This window comes from Silurus aristotelis (genome assembly GCF_946808225.1).
Source record: "Silurus aristotelis genome assembly, chromosome: 7".
NCBI classification, from domain to species: domain Eukaryota; kingdom Metazoa; phylum Chordata; class Actinopteri; order Siluriformes; family Siluridae; genus Silurus; species Silurus aristotelis.
In genome coordinates this window covers 13,649,761-13,666,822 of record NC_139580.1, presented here as the reverse complement: position 1 = coordinate 13,666,822, position 17,062 = coordinate 13,649,761, and the positions used below count along the sequence as shown (strand labels likewise).

Genomic DNA, 17,062 nt, shown 5'->3' with positions numbered 1-17,062 from the left:
GGTTTAACAATACAATCCCCTTCCCTCTTAGATCAGTTGCAGGTCTTAAATCCCCCAAAGTACAGACTATAGATAGGAAGTCTCTCTTTCCAATGTGCATATGATAATATAGCAGAAAGGCATTGGGAAAGATCTTATAGATTTATTGATAATTTTGCGTAATAAGGAAATAATAATATCATATGCTGTCAAAGAAGCTCTACTAGTTTCAACAGTGTATTCTATGTTTTGACTGCTGTTAGATGGAGCAAACTAACATGGACCTTTCAGAAGGGTCTCTATAGCCGTTTTACATAGATTTATTAATATGCACATACTATAACCCATAATGTAATATCCCCTTTGTCTTGTGTGTTTTTAATGTGTCTTCAGGACAAATGCAAACTTGGAGTATCTAGTATGTCTTTATACAGTTTGGACAGATTTTTGCCCTTAATAAAATAAATCATAATTGTACATTTTCACAATTATCTCTTTGTAATAATAAAATTTGCTTGATGATCTGTATCATTTAAGCATGATACATATGCAAAATATATATATAAAAAAATCTGAAAGAGGAAAATACTTTTTTACAGCAGTGAATGCTGTAGCATTACAATAACCCTTCCTCCTCACCTGACACCACTGTCTGACCTCTATAATGCTCTCATAGCTGAAAGTCTTTCCAGAAGTGTGAAGGTTGTGACAACAACAGGTGGAATGGGATCTCCAAAAAAGCATAAATGAATGTGATGATCAAGTATATGCAAACTAGACATGATCGATCTATCTATCTATCTATCTATCTATCTATCTATCTATCTATCTATCTATCTATCTATCTATCTATCTATCTATCTATCTATCTATCGATAAGGTTATATCAATCAATACACTTATACTGTATAATCCACTATACAAAACTGAAATCAAATCAAACCCTGAAAAGTAACAGATACATACAGAAACCCATCATATGAATCATTTCAGAAATGTGTGTTCAGGAAAGTTTAAGGCTAAAGTAAAATCACACGCGGCAGAAAGCGTTATTATGGGTCAGTGGTGTGACGTCACAGAGTGGGCGGTCTCCTGTGTTGTACTCCACTTTCATTCATCAGGGTTACAGAAGTGAAGTGCGGGACTACACCGAGTCCTTCTCCCGGGACCCACACTCCAGAAAAGCACGACCGAGGTGAGATTACTACTGAATTTTTAAACATGGACACACTGTAATACAGAGTTGCTGGTGTAGTCAGTGTACTGGAGGTTCATGTGCCGGGATGGAAAGTGGGTTAAAGTGCACGGCTCAGGGAGAAGGTCTCTTGCAGCCTGCTCTACACACTGACATGCACACAGCTTTAGATGATTTTAGGATCGATGGCCTGAATTAGTGTTATAATCTTGCTGTGGGTTATTGGAGCCAAGGAAATGCAATTTTACAATGTGCAATTATAACCTTTTATTATGTATAATTATAATGTCATTATGTAAATGTATTTGCACCGAGTTGTTGTGGGATTCCACTGTTGGTTCCTGCAGGCGGTGACATTGTCAATGTTGTGAAAACAACCTGGAGTTGTGTTGTGCAGGAGGTGTCCGGCTTTCTTCCAAAAGCAGAGGTCATTTTTATAAATCACAACAAATGATCCCGGGCGGAAAAACTTAACCCAGGACAAGTGCATTCCGGTGTTCAGACCAAAAATAGTCTCAGTATTAGTATCTCAAATCAAAGCCACATCCGTCTTCACAGCATTCTCTGTATTCATATTAAGCGTGCAATTTTTGTGATAATAAACACACCAAGGTGAACCTATTTGCAGGTGTGATTTACTTCCCTTATCTCTAAACAAAGATGCAAAGCCTAGAAAGTTAAAAAACAAAAGTTTATCTGCGAATAAATGCGTTATAGTGTTATTATGATAATCAACCGCTTTTCTATTTTGGAGCGCGCGAGCCAACCGCAGCGCGCGCAGAGGTTTTCCACATGCTGCAGCGCGGCGAACTTTCACCTAGTTTCCAGTGACACCGGAGGATCACGTGGCCTAGGAACGCGCGCGCTCTGCTGGGGGAGGGGAGGGGAGGAAGTGGTGTGGGGGGGGGGTTAGAAGACACGTGTGTTTGCTGGTACCGGCTTTCACCTGCGTCCTTCATACGACTTCTGAGGCCTTTCTGTCTCATGTCATTGACATACCTTTAATCCAAAACTTAAATAAAGCACATGAGTTCCTGAACATCTGTTTATTTTTAAATATATATATTTTTACAGCACTTCCCAAAGCAAAATAAATAAATTAGCAGGTTACACACTGCACACAGCTTCTTTTCCCATTTAATTTCTACACATTCAAGCACATGTTAACCCTGCTACAGGCAGCTTGTGTTTTTCACGTGTTTATTACATGACGCTAAGATCATCCTGAATGACTGGTGTGTTAAAAAATGAAGTGCTGCATTAAATTACATTAAGGCCATTGCAATCTGTATCTGTCTGTACGCACAACACCTCTGCAATATAATATGTAGTATGCAAACATGTAGTCATGTAGTCGGCTCTAAATTATTACAACATTAAACTGAACAAAGTTGCCGTGACCCAAATTATGATCAATTCCTGCTCAGAAAGCTGCTTGGCCTGACTGCTGGCAAAACAAAGACATAGCTGGTGAAACTGGAGGAAGAAAACATGAATTGCTGCTAGTAATGTAACATAGTAGATAAGTTCAAGATCAAGCTGAATTTTTGTCAGCAGAAGAGACGAAGATCAGCCAATAAAGCAGAGTGTCTGTGGGTCTGTTTATCATGATTTTGTAAAGCAGCAATAGGTATAGGTTAAGTTGGCACATAGTAGCTTTTTTTTTCTTATATAAGTTTGTATTGGAAATTTATCTGTGCATTTACAGCAAGCACACCTAAAGAAAGTATTAAAGTAAAAAAATACAAACCCGTCCTTCTTGGATCAGTTGTAGGTCCTGAATATGTTTCTCAATGTATAGAATATGGATAGTTACAGTCTTTTTTTTTTTTTTTTTAAGCTGTGTTCACTGTGATTATTCAATAACTAAAGTGAATTTTAAGTTCACTGTGACAGTTGACTGCACAAATATTAACTTTTGTTCATTATTTTTCAAAACTGATCCTGAGAAATAAGGATATATTTAGGTGATAAAACCTATACAAATACAGAATAAACCAAAGTCCACTCCATCTCTTGCAAGATGCCAGGATTCTGCAGTCATAAAATCATTTAGTTTATGCCTTGTGTGTGTAATACACCAGTGTAATCAAATAGAGTAATAATTTCAATAAAATACATCTGTCACTTGTTTTCTTTTTAATAGTTTACATACATCATACTCACTCCTTCAGCTACATCCATCTTCTTTAGCTTCTTGCCTATATATATATATATATATATATATATATATATATATATATATATATATATATATATATATATATATATATATATATATATACTCACATTTTTTATAATGATTTACAAAATGTGGTTTTAATCAAAACAAAAATCTTCTCATCTGGCTGTTCTTTGGCTTTCTTAAATAAATTTCCCTTTCAATAGCTTGAGAAATCAGGACATATAAAGTTCTTTAATTAATTTTGTGATCTTTTCACTGACCGTTAATTATCACTGGATTTTCTTAAAATTCCCACTGAAGCTTAATTAATTTGTCTGTTGTTAGGCATGCCATTTGACATTAAGATTGATATCATTTATAGCACAGCCCTGTTAAATTTTCATATCTGACAGGTCTGACAGAGTTGATGAATTTTGCAGAACAACATAGATCTTTCAACCCCAGATCTGGCTGCAGGATAAATCATAGGTTTATACAAATGTTATCGTTCATTTACATTATGTATTTACATTATACATTATGTGCAACTCAAATGCAGAGACTTAAGCCTATAATATAGCAGAATTAAAAATGCTGTAATTTTAAATATATATTTGGTGTTATGATGAAAAGTTTAGCAAGGAGATATTTATGAAAATCTATTGATTCATCAGTATGAATCAATAAATTTTCTGCATATTCTTTCTGCAATGGGACTGCAGGACTGGACATGCACTTTTCACATTCTCTGAAACATGACAAGCAGTACTTTTTGGCTTGTTTGTTCGAAGCCGGAGGGGAAAAAGGAGAAGCTGGTGAGCAAATCACTGTTTATGGTGTCATAAATAAAGTAAAACCTGGAAATCACCTATCTTGTGTATATTCTTTAACATTAAACACATGATAAGACTAAAAAATGGAACAGTGGACAAAATGTTTGGAGTATAAAACCTTTGTGTTGTAAAAGAAACGTTGTAATTGGAAAAATGTACTTGTGATGGTAAAATTAACTTTGCTTTTAACTAGCGTTCTCCTTTGGTTGTGTTTTCACGCTTTATCACTAATCAAGACATAATCATGACATCACAGTGCACACTATGACCATGTGCTTAAAAGGCCAGAACAGTAAGCAGCAGCTGACTTACGACAACATGCAACCAATTGAACTGCAATTGGTAAACAGCATAAATCACAACCACACAAGGTCAAATCCATAAACCCGTAAAGTTTGAGTGTTCGTGTTTTTACTGACACACTGGAGTGAGTACAATCCACTGATCAGCATACACCGGATAATTTTCCTTACATTTAGTCCTTCGAGCCGGATAGTAAAACTTCCTTACAGCCATATTACCAATTTATTACTTATTATTTCTCCATCAAAATGTAATTTCCTTTACCCCATGATTAGGTTTAAAATCAAGTAGTTTAAATTAAATCATATATTATCCCACAAAATGTTATCTTCTGTCTCTAACTTACATTCTTTCAGGCTTTAAATGGTCTGTTTTGGCTTATTATGTTAGACTGGAGTGTTAGAGTTTTAATGTCTACTTGGATAGAGTGATTATTTCTGTGTATTTTTGCATTTTACATTCTATTGAATTGTTCAAGAGCAAATAAGTCACCACATTTAGAATGTCCTTGGTGTTTGTCACTTTGTTTATGTAAAGTAGCCAGTGGTGGCTTAGTGGTGACTTAGTGGTGGCTTCTCTCTATTAGATGTATTTCATACTCTCGTATTACATGAGTTATTGGATGTTGCAGTGGACGTTCCAATCTATAGTTGATTATATAACAAAAAGAAGGAGAATGTAATTTTAAATATAAATGTCATTTAAAGGCATTTATTTATGTTGACGCTAATATTGCGGTGCATGGTGTGCAGATCACAGAATGACTAGGTAAAAGTTCTGATCAATACAAGTAAGTGAATTATAGATGCTTTCTCCTCCCTTACAGTAAGTATTCAGTGGCAGCATGGCAGAAGCTCACCAGGCGGTTGCCTTTCAGTTCACCGTCACTCCAGATGGCATTGACCTACACCTTTGTCACGAGGCCTTACGGCAGATTTATCTTTCTGCCTTACACTCCTGGAAAAAGAGGTTCATTCGGTTCAAGGTATATTTATTGAATCTCCTCTGAGATATTGAATGTTGGTATGCCAATGTTTATTGCATTATATGACCCACAGTAGGAATGATCTTCACTGATATAATTCTTGCATAACTAGCAGTTTATTTTGACGTAGGTTATTGGTTGGGTTGATGTTTTTATTGTTGTATGTTTAATATAAAAGGGTTTGTTAATGGTGCATAATTGTGACACACTTAAAGATGTTAGTATATGATAATATCTTTTCACAGAATGGTATTATGACCGGAGTTTATCCTGGAAGTCCTTCTGGACTCCTTGTTGTGGTTGGAGGTTATATGACCTATGCAAAGTATGCGAAGATAGACCCAAGTTTAGGACTCGTAACTAAGCTGGCCACTCATTTACCAGTCAGGTAAGTAACTGACATAAATTCACTTAGCATACTGTGTGTATAAGAAGAAAGTGTTTTTTTTTAATAACAGAGCATTAACATGTTGAAAAAAAAAGTTTTATATTTATTACACAGTGCAGATACACTTTCTATTAGTTGCCCATCAGACTGTGGTTTCTTTGAAAACTCTCCTAAAGAGAATTGGAAAAGACATCCAGTTGATGAGTTAATATCCAGATGTTTGGAGATGATGCTTAAAATTCCTAATAACGCCCTAGTAGAACAGATGCTTCTTTGTATTTAACTGTGTAGTTTTGCTTGCTTACTATAAAAATGGTTTGGAACTTGACATTGCATCCATTTCCAAATCGATAAAAATGCCTGGCTGCTTATGATGTAAGATGTAAGACGTAAGACCTGTGGGTGCTTCAGACTTTGACACAAAAAAAAAAAAACCCAAATCTTCTATTCTAGCCAGATTCAAAGGTTACTTGTTAGAAACTATCGGTACTTAATGCACTATTGTTGAAATAATTTTCTGCATTGAGTGTAAATGGTTAGGTTCTAGTGGAGAAAAAAGCTTTTTGTTGCACAATTAAAAAATTTAAACTTTAGGGGGAAATTATGATGTAACTCCATGGATACTGACAGCTATTTGTACTGCTAGGACTGAAGATGAGAATAAAAGCTGGAGAATGTTCAGCAAGAGAAGGGCCTGTTCTGCTTTGTTAACCTACATCCATTTCCTTCAATAACAAAAACTTAAAAGCTCATCCTGTTTATAAATTGGTTAAATGTTTTTTTATGAAGATAGAAATCTTGAGTTGAATTGTGCTATTAACTAAAATTACAAAGGGTCAAACTTTTTACTGTGGTAGTGGTCTGATAAGGTTGATCACCACCTGCAGGTCTGAAATTGTAGAGGCCACATTTGTAAACAGATCTGTTTTCCTGCAGTAACTATATAACAGAGGACACCCAGCGTATCGTTGGTGGAATGCTGATTGGTACGGGGGCTTGGGTCACTATAATCTTTGTCATGAGGAATATTCTGAAATCTCTCCTGTCCTGGCATGGCTGGATGTACAATCGGCATGGGTCCATGTCCTTAAGAACCAAAATTTGGCTGGTGAGTCCCATTGAAAATTTATTGTTCATTGCTGTGTGTAGTGTATATCTAGAAAAGCTATGTTGTGCATTTGTCCTTCAGAGCTCATTAGTAGGTTTTATGGGTTGTTTTTGTGTTCCCATTCCACTTGTTTGATGTCTGTTATCAATTCAGTTACTGGTAAAGTTGTTCTCTGGACCGAAGCCAATGCTGTTCAGCTTCCAGAGCTCACTGCCACGCCTACCCGTGCCCGCTGTGAAGGACACAATGAAAAGAGTGAGTCTCATACTGTTTTACAGAAGACAAAAATGTTTTTACAATGTCTTAACATGTTATCAAAAAAATTCAACACTCAAGAATTATTTAGTTTGATTTACTTTAATTGTGTGATAACGGGGGAAGACAATATTTAAGATAATATATAAGATAATATTTATCTTTCACTCTTCAAAATAATGTACGATTTATGTATACAAAATGACAAATAATTAGAGTCCTTAAGACATGTCTCTTCTGTCTAGTACCTCGAATCAGTGCGTCCTCTAATGGACGATAAGCAGTACAAACGTATGGAAGGACTGGCACAGGACTTTGAGAAGAACTTGGGCCCCAAACTCCAGTGGTACCTGAAGCTCAAGGCCTTTTGGGCCTCTAATTATGTACGTTGTCACTATCTTTCATTGACTGGCATTAAGGTCAGAGTAATATGAATTCCTGTTTAAACTCTGTTATTGCTTTACAATGGCAGGTCAGCGACTGGTGGGAGGAGTACATTTACTTGCGAGGTCGTGGACCCATCATGGTCAACAGCAACTACTATGCAATGGTACAGATTGAATTATTTTTTTTTTAGAATACAATTGAATGCCCCTTAGTCTGTGGCAACTGATTTTGTATAACAGTCTTGGTGACAGAAAGAGAGTTAGAGTGAGGTTTCATCATTGATCCTTAGGGACTCATTACTGTATCCATTACACTTTGTTTACAGTAGATTTCAGTAGAGGTGTTTTTATATGGCACAGAAGTCTGAACAACATGTTTCTACTAGGCATCCCTTCCTAATTTAAGGAGAAATTTTATTAGCAAAAATTGTGTTATTATCAATAACAAGTTTAAAGTATAATCTTAAAATCTTAAATTTAAAAATATTGTCAGAACATATGTTTTAAATAAAATAGAAGTTTCAAGGAGTTTTAAAGAGTCAAATTAAAAACATCGACAATGAAATAGTGTAAGCCATTAATAGTGGACCATTTTTATTCCCTTTTTTTTTATTGGTTTTTAAAACTGCATAGTTTCAGAATTAAATAGAATTTTTTATGTTTTCTCAGCTCTTTGGACCCCATAATATATTTGATATTTATGGATAATTTAATGATTTAATTATATGCTGAGTAAGTACCTCTTATTACAAGAAGACTTTAAGTATCTTTTTTTCTTTAATTAAAAAATGTCCATCTGAATGTGGACATTGCTTCTCTAAAGTAATGGTACAGTATGCATTAGAGCAGAACAGGAGCCTCCTACTGGCTTTACAGCAAGTGGATGATCAGATAATCCTGATGTTGCACATTTTTTTACAGTGTCTGAAGGTCTGCAAAAGTCATAATTCATAAACAATTATATTTTGTATAAAGGCCGTATAGGTAAATACTCTTAAATTTAAGATTTAACACTAGCAGACAATAAAGCCATAGGTGCTTATTCATTTTGTTTGGTTCATATAAAAGGTTAAAAAAATATATTGTGTTTTATCAGAATGGAAAAAAGTAAGATAGAAGCAGTTAGGGAATGGCGAGAGAGAGATGTTAAAAAATCAGTGACTGGGTACTTGCTAATGTAGACACATGGTCGCCGTCTAGTCACTGGTCAGACTAGTTCTACACAAATAGACCACTTACATGGTTGTTATTTTAAAGCATTATTATGTTTGGCATGTCACCTGCAGGACTTCCTGTACGTCTTCCCTACTAATTTGCAAGCCGCCAGAGCAGGGAATACCATCCACTCCATCATGCTTTACAGAAGGAAACTTGACCGAGCTCAGATCAAACCTGTGAGTCATTTTTCTCTCCACAAACCTATTTTAAAACACTCTAATATGCATCAAACAGAGATTTTCTAGCAAAACACATACCTGCTTTACACATATACTGTTGCTAAAGAGTGAATAGAGAACTGTGTCTATTTCTACACTCTTTAAGTTATCGATTAGTTGCAGGCTTTGCAGAACTAACTGCATTTCATGTTAATTAAATGCATTGGGGTAAAGTCCACATTTTACCCAGGAACTGATATAGTTAGATAACAGAATCATATCCTTTTATAGATTTTTATCAATTTATTTATATTTAAGTATACTATTAAGTCATTATGAGACATTTAGTATCTACATTGCCTAACAGGAAATATTAATAGTTATAGTGTGAGGAAAGTAGGTGTGGAACAGTTTCGATGCTAATGCTGAATTTGACTGGAATACGTTCTAGATATGCAGCATGTGCATTGATCTGTCATTCCTCTCCTACCCCCCCCCCCCTCTCTGTTGTCTCAATTTTCTCAACCATTCATATTTTTATATTCCTTCACCACTGCTTTCTATTTAATTTCTCTCGTTCTTCTTCTCTCACATACTCTCTTACTCTTCTTTTTTGCTCATTTTATGACCTCTTTCTTTTCTTGTCTTTTTCTCCGCCTTTATTCCTCACTGCTGCTCTCTCGCTCTTTCTCTCACTCCATCCCTCAGTTTCTCAACTAACCTATGCTTGATTATTATGAAGCCCCCCCTAAACAGTGCTCTGTTAAACGTGCGCAGGTTTACTTGCTGGAGAACAGAGTGCCGTTGTGTTCGGCACAATGGGAGCGGATGTTTAACACATCCCGCATCCCAGGCCTGGAGACAGGTGAGAGATCGGGCCTTCAACCGGTGCTTAAATGACTCCTCTGTCATTTAAACAGACTGTCTAATAACATGCCACCTCGAGTTACCAGTCAGTGCATTTTTTGCAAATGCCAATTGTTTACGTAGTCCTAAATTGTCTGGATCATTTTTATTTGGCTGCATAATAGAATAAGAATCACCTCATAAAATGAAAATAGTTTTACAAATATAATGTTTTCCTCACATTCTGTAAGTGTCATGCTGGTGACTTGAGGCTGCATCTCCATACTTGTGAAAGCGCTTCTCACATGAGCATCCATCCATTTTCTCCTTTCACTTTTCCTCCCTCTTCTTTATCACACATCTATTTCGTTCTCTTTCGGTGGCTGTGTCTTTGAGCTGGTCTTTGGGTTTTCCTTTGCTATATGTTAGTGTCTGACTCTCCCTTTTGCTTTACAGCTTATGGTTCAAAACACTATTCCTATGTGCTCATCCCAGTATGAGCGTATGTTCAACACCACTCGAGTCCCAGGTGTAGAAGAAGGTAGAGCTCTCTTCTCTTTGCTTGAGCATCTATACCTCCAATCTGAACTAATGGGTGTTTCACCAAACAGTGGGTCTGGATTATAATGCATGTACATACACAGGTGTGAACTTGTGGTGTGTGTGGGCATGGTTTAAACAGGTTGTCATGCTGGGTGATTTTCTCTTATTAAAATATGTCATGATTTAAGGGAAATCAGTAATCAATAATATTAATGGAAGAGTAAAAACGAGTTTACTCCTACATTTTTTAAGGACACAGACATAATGCTTTTATGGTTTTTACTACTTCTATGAACGCTTTGAAACATTATAAATAGACTTAAACTAATGCTTGCATGTGTTGCATATATTAACACACTGGGTGCTGTAGAATTGTAGTATGATGTTGCTATAAATTAGATGTTAACATTAATTTATTCGGTTTAAAATCGAAGGCCTCATCCATGTGTACAAAGGGTACCACATTTAAACTCTTGAGTATTTCAAAATGGTCATTTTCAGTAATTAAAGGTAGTACAGGGCTGAATCTGGATTCATACTTCCTCTTATCTTTACATGCAGATATCTTGCAGCACATAAACGAGAGCAAGCACATCGTGGTTTATCACAAAGGCCGCTTTTTCAAGGTATGGATGTTTTACGACGGCCGCTTGCTGTTACCCAGAGAGATTGAGCAACAAATGGAGAGGGTTCTGGCAGATACATCCAAGCCTCAGCCTGGGGAGGAAACATTGGCTGCACTTACTGCAGGAGACAGGTGAGACAGGGCTTGAAAAATGAAAGCTAAAATGGTTATCAGTATTGTTTTGCTTTGTATATAAATCAATTATATGTTATTACTCAGCCAGTCTTATTAAAAAATAAGCAGTTTAAATAAGCAGCAAATAAGCTTTTTATTGGACATGCTGAATCTAATTATTCTTAGACAGTACATAAATAAACCAGCACCATATGTAACCTAATAGGCAGTACCATGTAAATAGGGAGTTTGTAAGAGTCAGATTACTGCCTAAGTGGTGTCACATGTTAATTCCATGTCTATGTGGGTTTTCTCTCAGTCCTGTTTTTCCCCCATGCTTGTAGGTGAATTAGGCAAAAAAAAAAAAAAAAATAGCCAGTACTGTTAAAGTTGCATTGTTTTCTTATTAAACTGCATAGATTCCTAATTGTTTTTATCTCCCTCATTCTCTCTGCAGACTGCCTTGGGCAAAGGCCCGTGCCGAGTTTTTCAGTAGGGGAAAGAACAAGAAGTCTCTGGATTCAGTGGAGAAGGCTGCTTTCTTCGTCACGCTGGATGACACAGAGCAACGTTATGAACCTGATAACCCTGTGCAGTCCCTGGACAGCTATGCGAAATCTTTGCTTCATGGAAAATGTTATGACCGGTAGGGATAAAGGATCACTTAATTCAATTCATTTCAAAAGTTAAAGGAATTACAGCGATGTTTTTGTTCTTTATTACGAGGCTCCACGTTTGAAGACTGTGTCACATTTAAAGGTGAAATGTCTTTTTTTTTTCTTCCAGATGGTTTGACAAGTCCTTTAACCTGATTGTGTTTAAAAATGGAACAATGGGCCTGAATGCTGAGCATTCCTGGGCTGATGCCCCCATTGTGGGCCACCTGTGGGAGGTAACGCTCTCAAAAGCACCCAAATAGGGACTTTATGCATTACTAAGCGTTAATAATCATAGTCATTAGGTAGCCTGCAGGGCAATCTGAATATGCTGAAAAGCTTGTATCTGCCCTGTTTGATTAGTGCTTCTGCATACCTGACTATTGCTTATTCATTTTATCCATGAAGATTTATTAGTTTGTTTAGTAAAAATCATCACTTAACTGGATGTGTGTTGTGCAGTAGGATTAAAAATAATACGCTATAATCCTTTCATGCCCTTAGCAGCACTAAAATTAAATGAATAGTCTTTACTATCATCTAAATGTTTACAAATGAAAAGAATTCATGATTAATTGTTTGAATCAATCTGCTCTGTGTTTGTGTGTGTATGCTGCAGCATGTGTTGTCTATGGATCCTATAAAGCTCGGTTACTCTGATGATGGCCACTGCAAGGGCAAACCACATCCCAGTCTGCCTGGACCCCAGCGTCTACAGTGGGATATTTCAGAGGAGGTATACTGCCCCTTATTTCTCAGCACTTGGATTTGTTTTTATTTACACACTTAACCATAATCAGTTTTATGCTAAGCATTCTCCTGTTTAAGTTCATTTACTTATCAAGCACAGACACTAATAATGTGCTTATTTGCATTCTTTCAGTCACAGATTTGTGTAGTAAATGGGTAATTGTTGAGTTTTTTCTCTCTCCAGTGTCAGTCTGTGATCAACAGCTCGTTGACGGTGGCTAATGCCTTGGCAGATGATGTAGACATGCACATCTTTCCCTTTAACAACTTTGGCAAAGGTTTAATCAAGAAATGCAAGACCAGCCCAGACGCCTTTATTCAGATCGCACTCCAGCTCGCTCACTTCAGAGTAAGTAACTAACCACTATTCATGACCATCTCTGTTCATATTCTATTCTTCAGCCACTTTGGATCAGTGTTTATGTGACAACACCTCATTCTTACCTCAGGATAAGGGCAAGTTCTGCTTGACATACGAGGCCTCCATGACGCGTCTATTCCGTGAAGGTCGCACAGAAACTGTTCGCTCCTGCACAGTGGAGAACTGCAAGTTTGTTCGTGCCATGATGGATGAAAAACAGACGGTAAGATCAGCTGCTCTTTTCTTCACTGTTTCTTGGTTAATCATGCTAGGATGAATTTATTTCACTCTTTTGGAAATGTACACTCACCAGCCACATTAACAAACGTATTACTCTGTAAATAATCTAAAGAGGCATTTGTTTCTTTAGAAAAACTGTAGAATTCTTATTTTAAATTGATCTAAAATAATCTATTAAGAGTCTTCTCCTGCCCACAGCAAAAGATTTTACATGTTTTAAATTGTTGCCAGTCTACAGCTTGCTATTCACCTGAAGGTTATATGCTTTGTGGATTCCTGGGTGTTTTTCTGCCTATCATGATTGTAAAGAGTGTTTTATTGAGTTGTAATGTTCCTATCAGCTTTAAAAATCTTAGAGTCTGACCATTCATGGCCAATGACAGTTAATGTAAATTATACAGTGGTTGATATTCTGTCAATATAAAAACAAAGACATTCTTTTCTAACTCTTTATTTAGAGAGATGAGAGGATGCAACTTCTGAAAATAGCAGCAGAAAAGCACCAGAACCTTTATAGAATGGCCATGACTGGCAAAGGCATCGATCGCCATCTTTTCTGCCTTTATGTGGTGTCTAAGTACCTGGGAGATGACTCAGCCTTCCTCAAAGAGGTAAGATCCCATGGACATGAACTTTCCATAAACAGGAAGTTTAGACGGCTGATTTTATAGTTTGCAAGACATAATGATGAAAGATTGCAAACAGTCTCTACATACGTACATGGACTGAAATTTTGTGTGTGTGTGTGTGTGTGTGTGTGTGTGTGTGTGTGTGTGTGTGTGTGTGTGTGTGTGTGTGTGTGTAGGTGTTGTCTGAGCCATGGAGACTGTCCACTAGTCAGACTCCTCTACAGCAGGTGGAGCTCTTTGATTTGAAGAAGCACCCAGAGCATGTCACCAGTGGTGGTGGCTTTGGACCAGTAAGTGCAAAAAGTAGTAGAGTACAACTGAATACATAATTTGTAATATTCGGCAACTTGGAAATATGATTTCCAACTGGTACAACATGGACATCATGGCCATAAGTAACTGATGTTATTATGAAATCAATTAAATATGTAAATGAGAGTTGAAAAAAGTTCATGAAGAAATACTTACACACAATTGATATATGGAGGGTCATATTTAGATGATTAATATTCTACTTCTAATAAAGATTTATTTTTTAATTTTTTAGAGTTTTTTATTTTGTATTAAACAAATCTGAATACAGTTTACATGACAGTGATGCCAATTCATATTTATGTTATGATAATAGGTTTAATTAGGTAATAATTGGTGACAATAAATGTTGAATTTTCATGCTATGGTTTTCATAAGTTGTTCAGTATTAAAACTGAGAGAAGAGGCTCCTGTAGAAAAATATGTTGACTACATTATAGATTTAAATAATTTTCTCATGGTAGGTTGCAGATGATGGTTATGGCGTGTCCTATATCATTCTTGGAGAAGACCTAATTAACTTCCACATATCCAGCAAGCGTTCCAGTCCAGAGACTGTAAGTATCTCACTTGTTTACATTTTTTTAATTTACTTTTACTATATGTTAAATTTGCAGTGTTCACTGACTGACTGTCTTCATAGGACTCCCACCGCTTTGGCAGCCATATTAAAAAGGCCATGCTCGATATACTTGAGCTCTTCAATTTGGACAAGAAGTTGGACTGAACTGCTCTTCTCTCTCCATACATAAAAGGGGTTTCATTTCAGTGAAATCCTCTGTGTGATCAACTCTAAATTTATTGTTGATTTTGTAATTTATGATTGATAAAACAATAGTTGGGATTGATGAATACGACAAATATTGTATGGAATAGAAGATTATATTCATGTTATGTTTAGGTTTTAAATGTGTTTATTTGAAGTAACTATACATTTGGAACTTTTTTAATAATGGATTGGCCCAGGCCTTCTTTTGTTTTTGTTTTTTTAGTTAATGTGCTGAAGAAAAACCTAGATAACAGTTTGGCCGAAAAGCCCCCCACTGTTTTTTTGTGCTTTATCAATGCAAAGCAATTTCAATGCAATGTTTTTAGGAAGTATTACTTACTCTGCTGAACATGAAGGACACATGATAGTGGCTGTGGTGCCAGACAGCCACTAGGTGGAGTACTTGGAGAACTTATGCTGTGAGCTTTTACTTTAAGAAACATTATACATATCACTGGCATGAGATTTCTTATACACGTACTTGACACATTTTTTGCATTAACTTTAAATGGCAAACTACATTACAAGTAAATATAAATTAAACTGTACATTATTCTTCATAAACTGTTTGTAATTATTTTAAAAAGTGGCTTAAATTTACATTGAAGAGCATCATGCATACAGGGAAAGACATTGCTGCATTGGGAGTGTGGGCTACAGGTTACTGTAGCTCTTTTGTACCAAATCTACAAAAAGAAATAAAATAACTTTGTTAATTCTGCAAACGTATATATATATATATATATATATATATATATATATATATATATATATATATATATATATATATATATATATATATAAATTTTCTTGGTCAATAGTAATGGTATGTGTAACTAAATTGGGGTATATACAGGTGCATCTCAATAAATTACAATATCGTGGAAGAGGTTATTTATTTCAGTAATTCAACTCAAATTGTAAAACTCGTATATTAAATAAATTCAATGCACACAGACTGAAGCAGTTTAAGTCTTTGGTTCTTTTAATTGTGATGATTGTTGCTCACATTTAACAAAATATTTTACCATATTCTAATATTTTACAATACTATATTTTTAATACTATATTTTACAATATTCTAATTAATTGAGATGCACCTGTATGGCAACCAATGTATTTATATGACATTATCCATGGTAAAGCAGCTGTCACACCATCAAACAATAAAATATTTAAATGTTACAAAAATACTCTGCTGTACATTAATTAATTAATTAACGTTTCAGAAAAACACATTTATGCTTACTGACATATGCAAGATATTGGTTACTAATGTAATGGCGAACTGGAAGAACGACATGGATATAATCAATAAAAGTCAATGTCAATTACATTAAATTCAAATTTTCTTATAAATGTATTATAAAATTAATGTTTCATTTATGGTGCCATGTAGAATACTTTGTGTAGTATACTGTTGTAAGAAAATTATCAATTAACAATATTGCCAACCTAAAAGTAACTTGACTTAAAGTCAGCATGTCACAAAGTGACATTATGGGGTTAAGTATTGTTTTTTTTTTAAATATTGTTTATTTAAACTACTTATATTTATGTTGTAGAATAATATGTTAGTAAGTTAATCTCTGTATACCCTTTTACATTATAACAGCTATAATCTTTCTTTCTTTCTTTTCTTCACTTCTTAAGGTAATAAGAAGTAGAATGTACCTTGTAATGTTACTAAGAAACTGGATAGCCCTCTCTCAACAACCTTGAAGCTTCACTTGTGTGTCTCTTACAGCTTGTAAAACAAAAACTAAAACAAAAAACCTAACCCAAAGCATGTAAAATCATGGACATTGTAGGCGTTTGTTGCATAAAGAGATATTAAATTGTTCTTTACAGAGAATTGTTAGCTAATAGAAGTATATCAGGAGAGGTTTATTTTTAGATGATCTTTATCAGGTCTTTATTGAAGACCAGGTGCCAGAAAGGAGGAAATGGAGTAATAAAAGGTGGCATGGACAATTTGTGTGTTCAGTCCTTGTATCATTGATAGGAGAAGTCAATGAGATCTGATTGCTGAGCTCAGACTTTTAGGATGTAAAGAAAACTACAGAACAAATCCTGACCTTTGGGGAACTTCAGGACTGAGACTGGAAACGGAATTTCTCTATTCAACAGGGTGGCTTATTAAAGGCATTATTAAGATCCCCGTCAGGGCTTAACTTCCAAACATCTGGTGATTGAAATCAGATGCTGGCTTTATTCTTTGGCTTTCTGTAGATCTTCAGCGAAT

The 17,062-nt window shown here is 35.6% G+C and overlaps 1 protein-coding gene across 2 annotated transcripts; it reads left to right on the top strand.

Annotated features, from left to right (window-relative positions):
- The first annotated feature begins 1,029 nt into the window (after nt 1-1,029).
- On the top strand, nt 1,030-16,008 carry cpt1ab (carnitine palmitoyltransferase 1Ab (liver)). 2 transcript variants are annotated; one of them, XM_083545832.1, is made up of 19 exons: nt 1,030-1,174; nt 5,301-5,459; nt 5,705-5,847; nt 6,784-6,955; nt 7,109-7,210; nt 7,456-7,593; nt 7,683-7,760; nt 8,883-8,990; nt 10,275-10,359; nt 10,923-11,118; nt 11,558-11,746; nt 11,887-11,992; nt 12,376-12,492; nt 12,691-12,855; nt 12,956-13,090; nt 13,566-13,718; nt 13,913-14,026; nt 14,513-14,605; nt 14,692-16,008. In XM_083545832.1, the coding sequence occupies exons 2-19, from the start codon at nt 5,319-5,321 to the stop codon at nt 14,773-14,775; spliced, it is 2,319 nt and encodes a 772-aa protein (XP_083401958.1). In that variant the 5' UTR covers nt 1,030-1,174; nt 5,301-5,318; the 3' UTR covers nt 14,776-16,008. The 2 variants fall into 2 exon arrangements, with proteins under 2 accessions (XP_083401958.1, XP_083401957.1); XM_083545831.1 differs by lacking the exon at nt 10,275-10,359 and adding an exon at nt 9,750-9,837.
- The last annotated feature ends 1,054 nt before the right edge of the window (nt 16,009-17,062 follow it).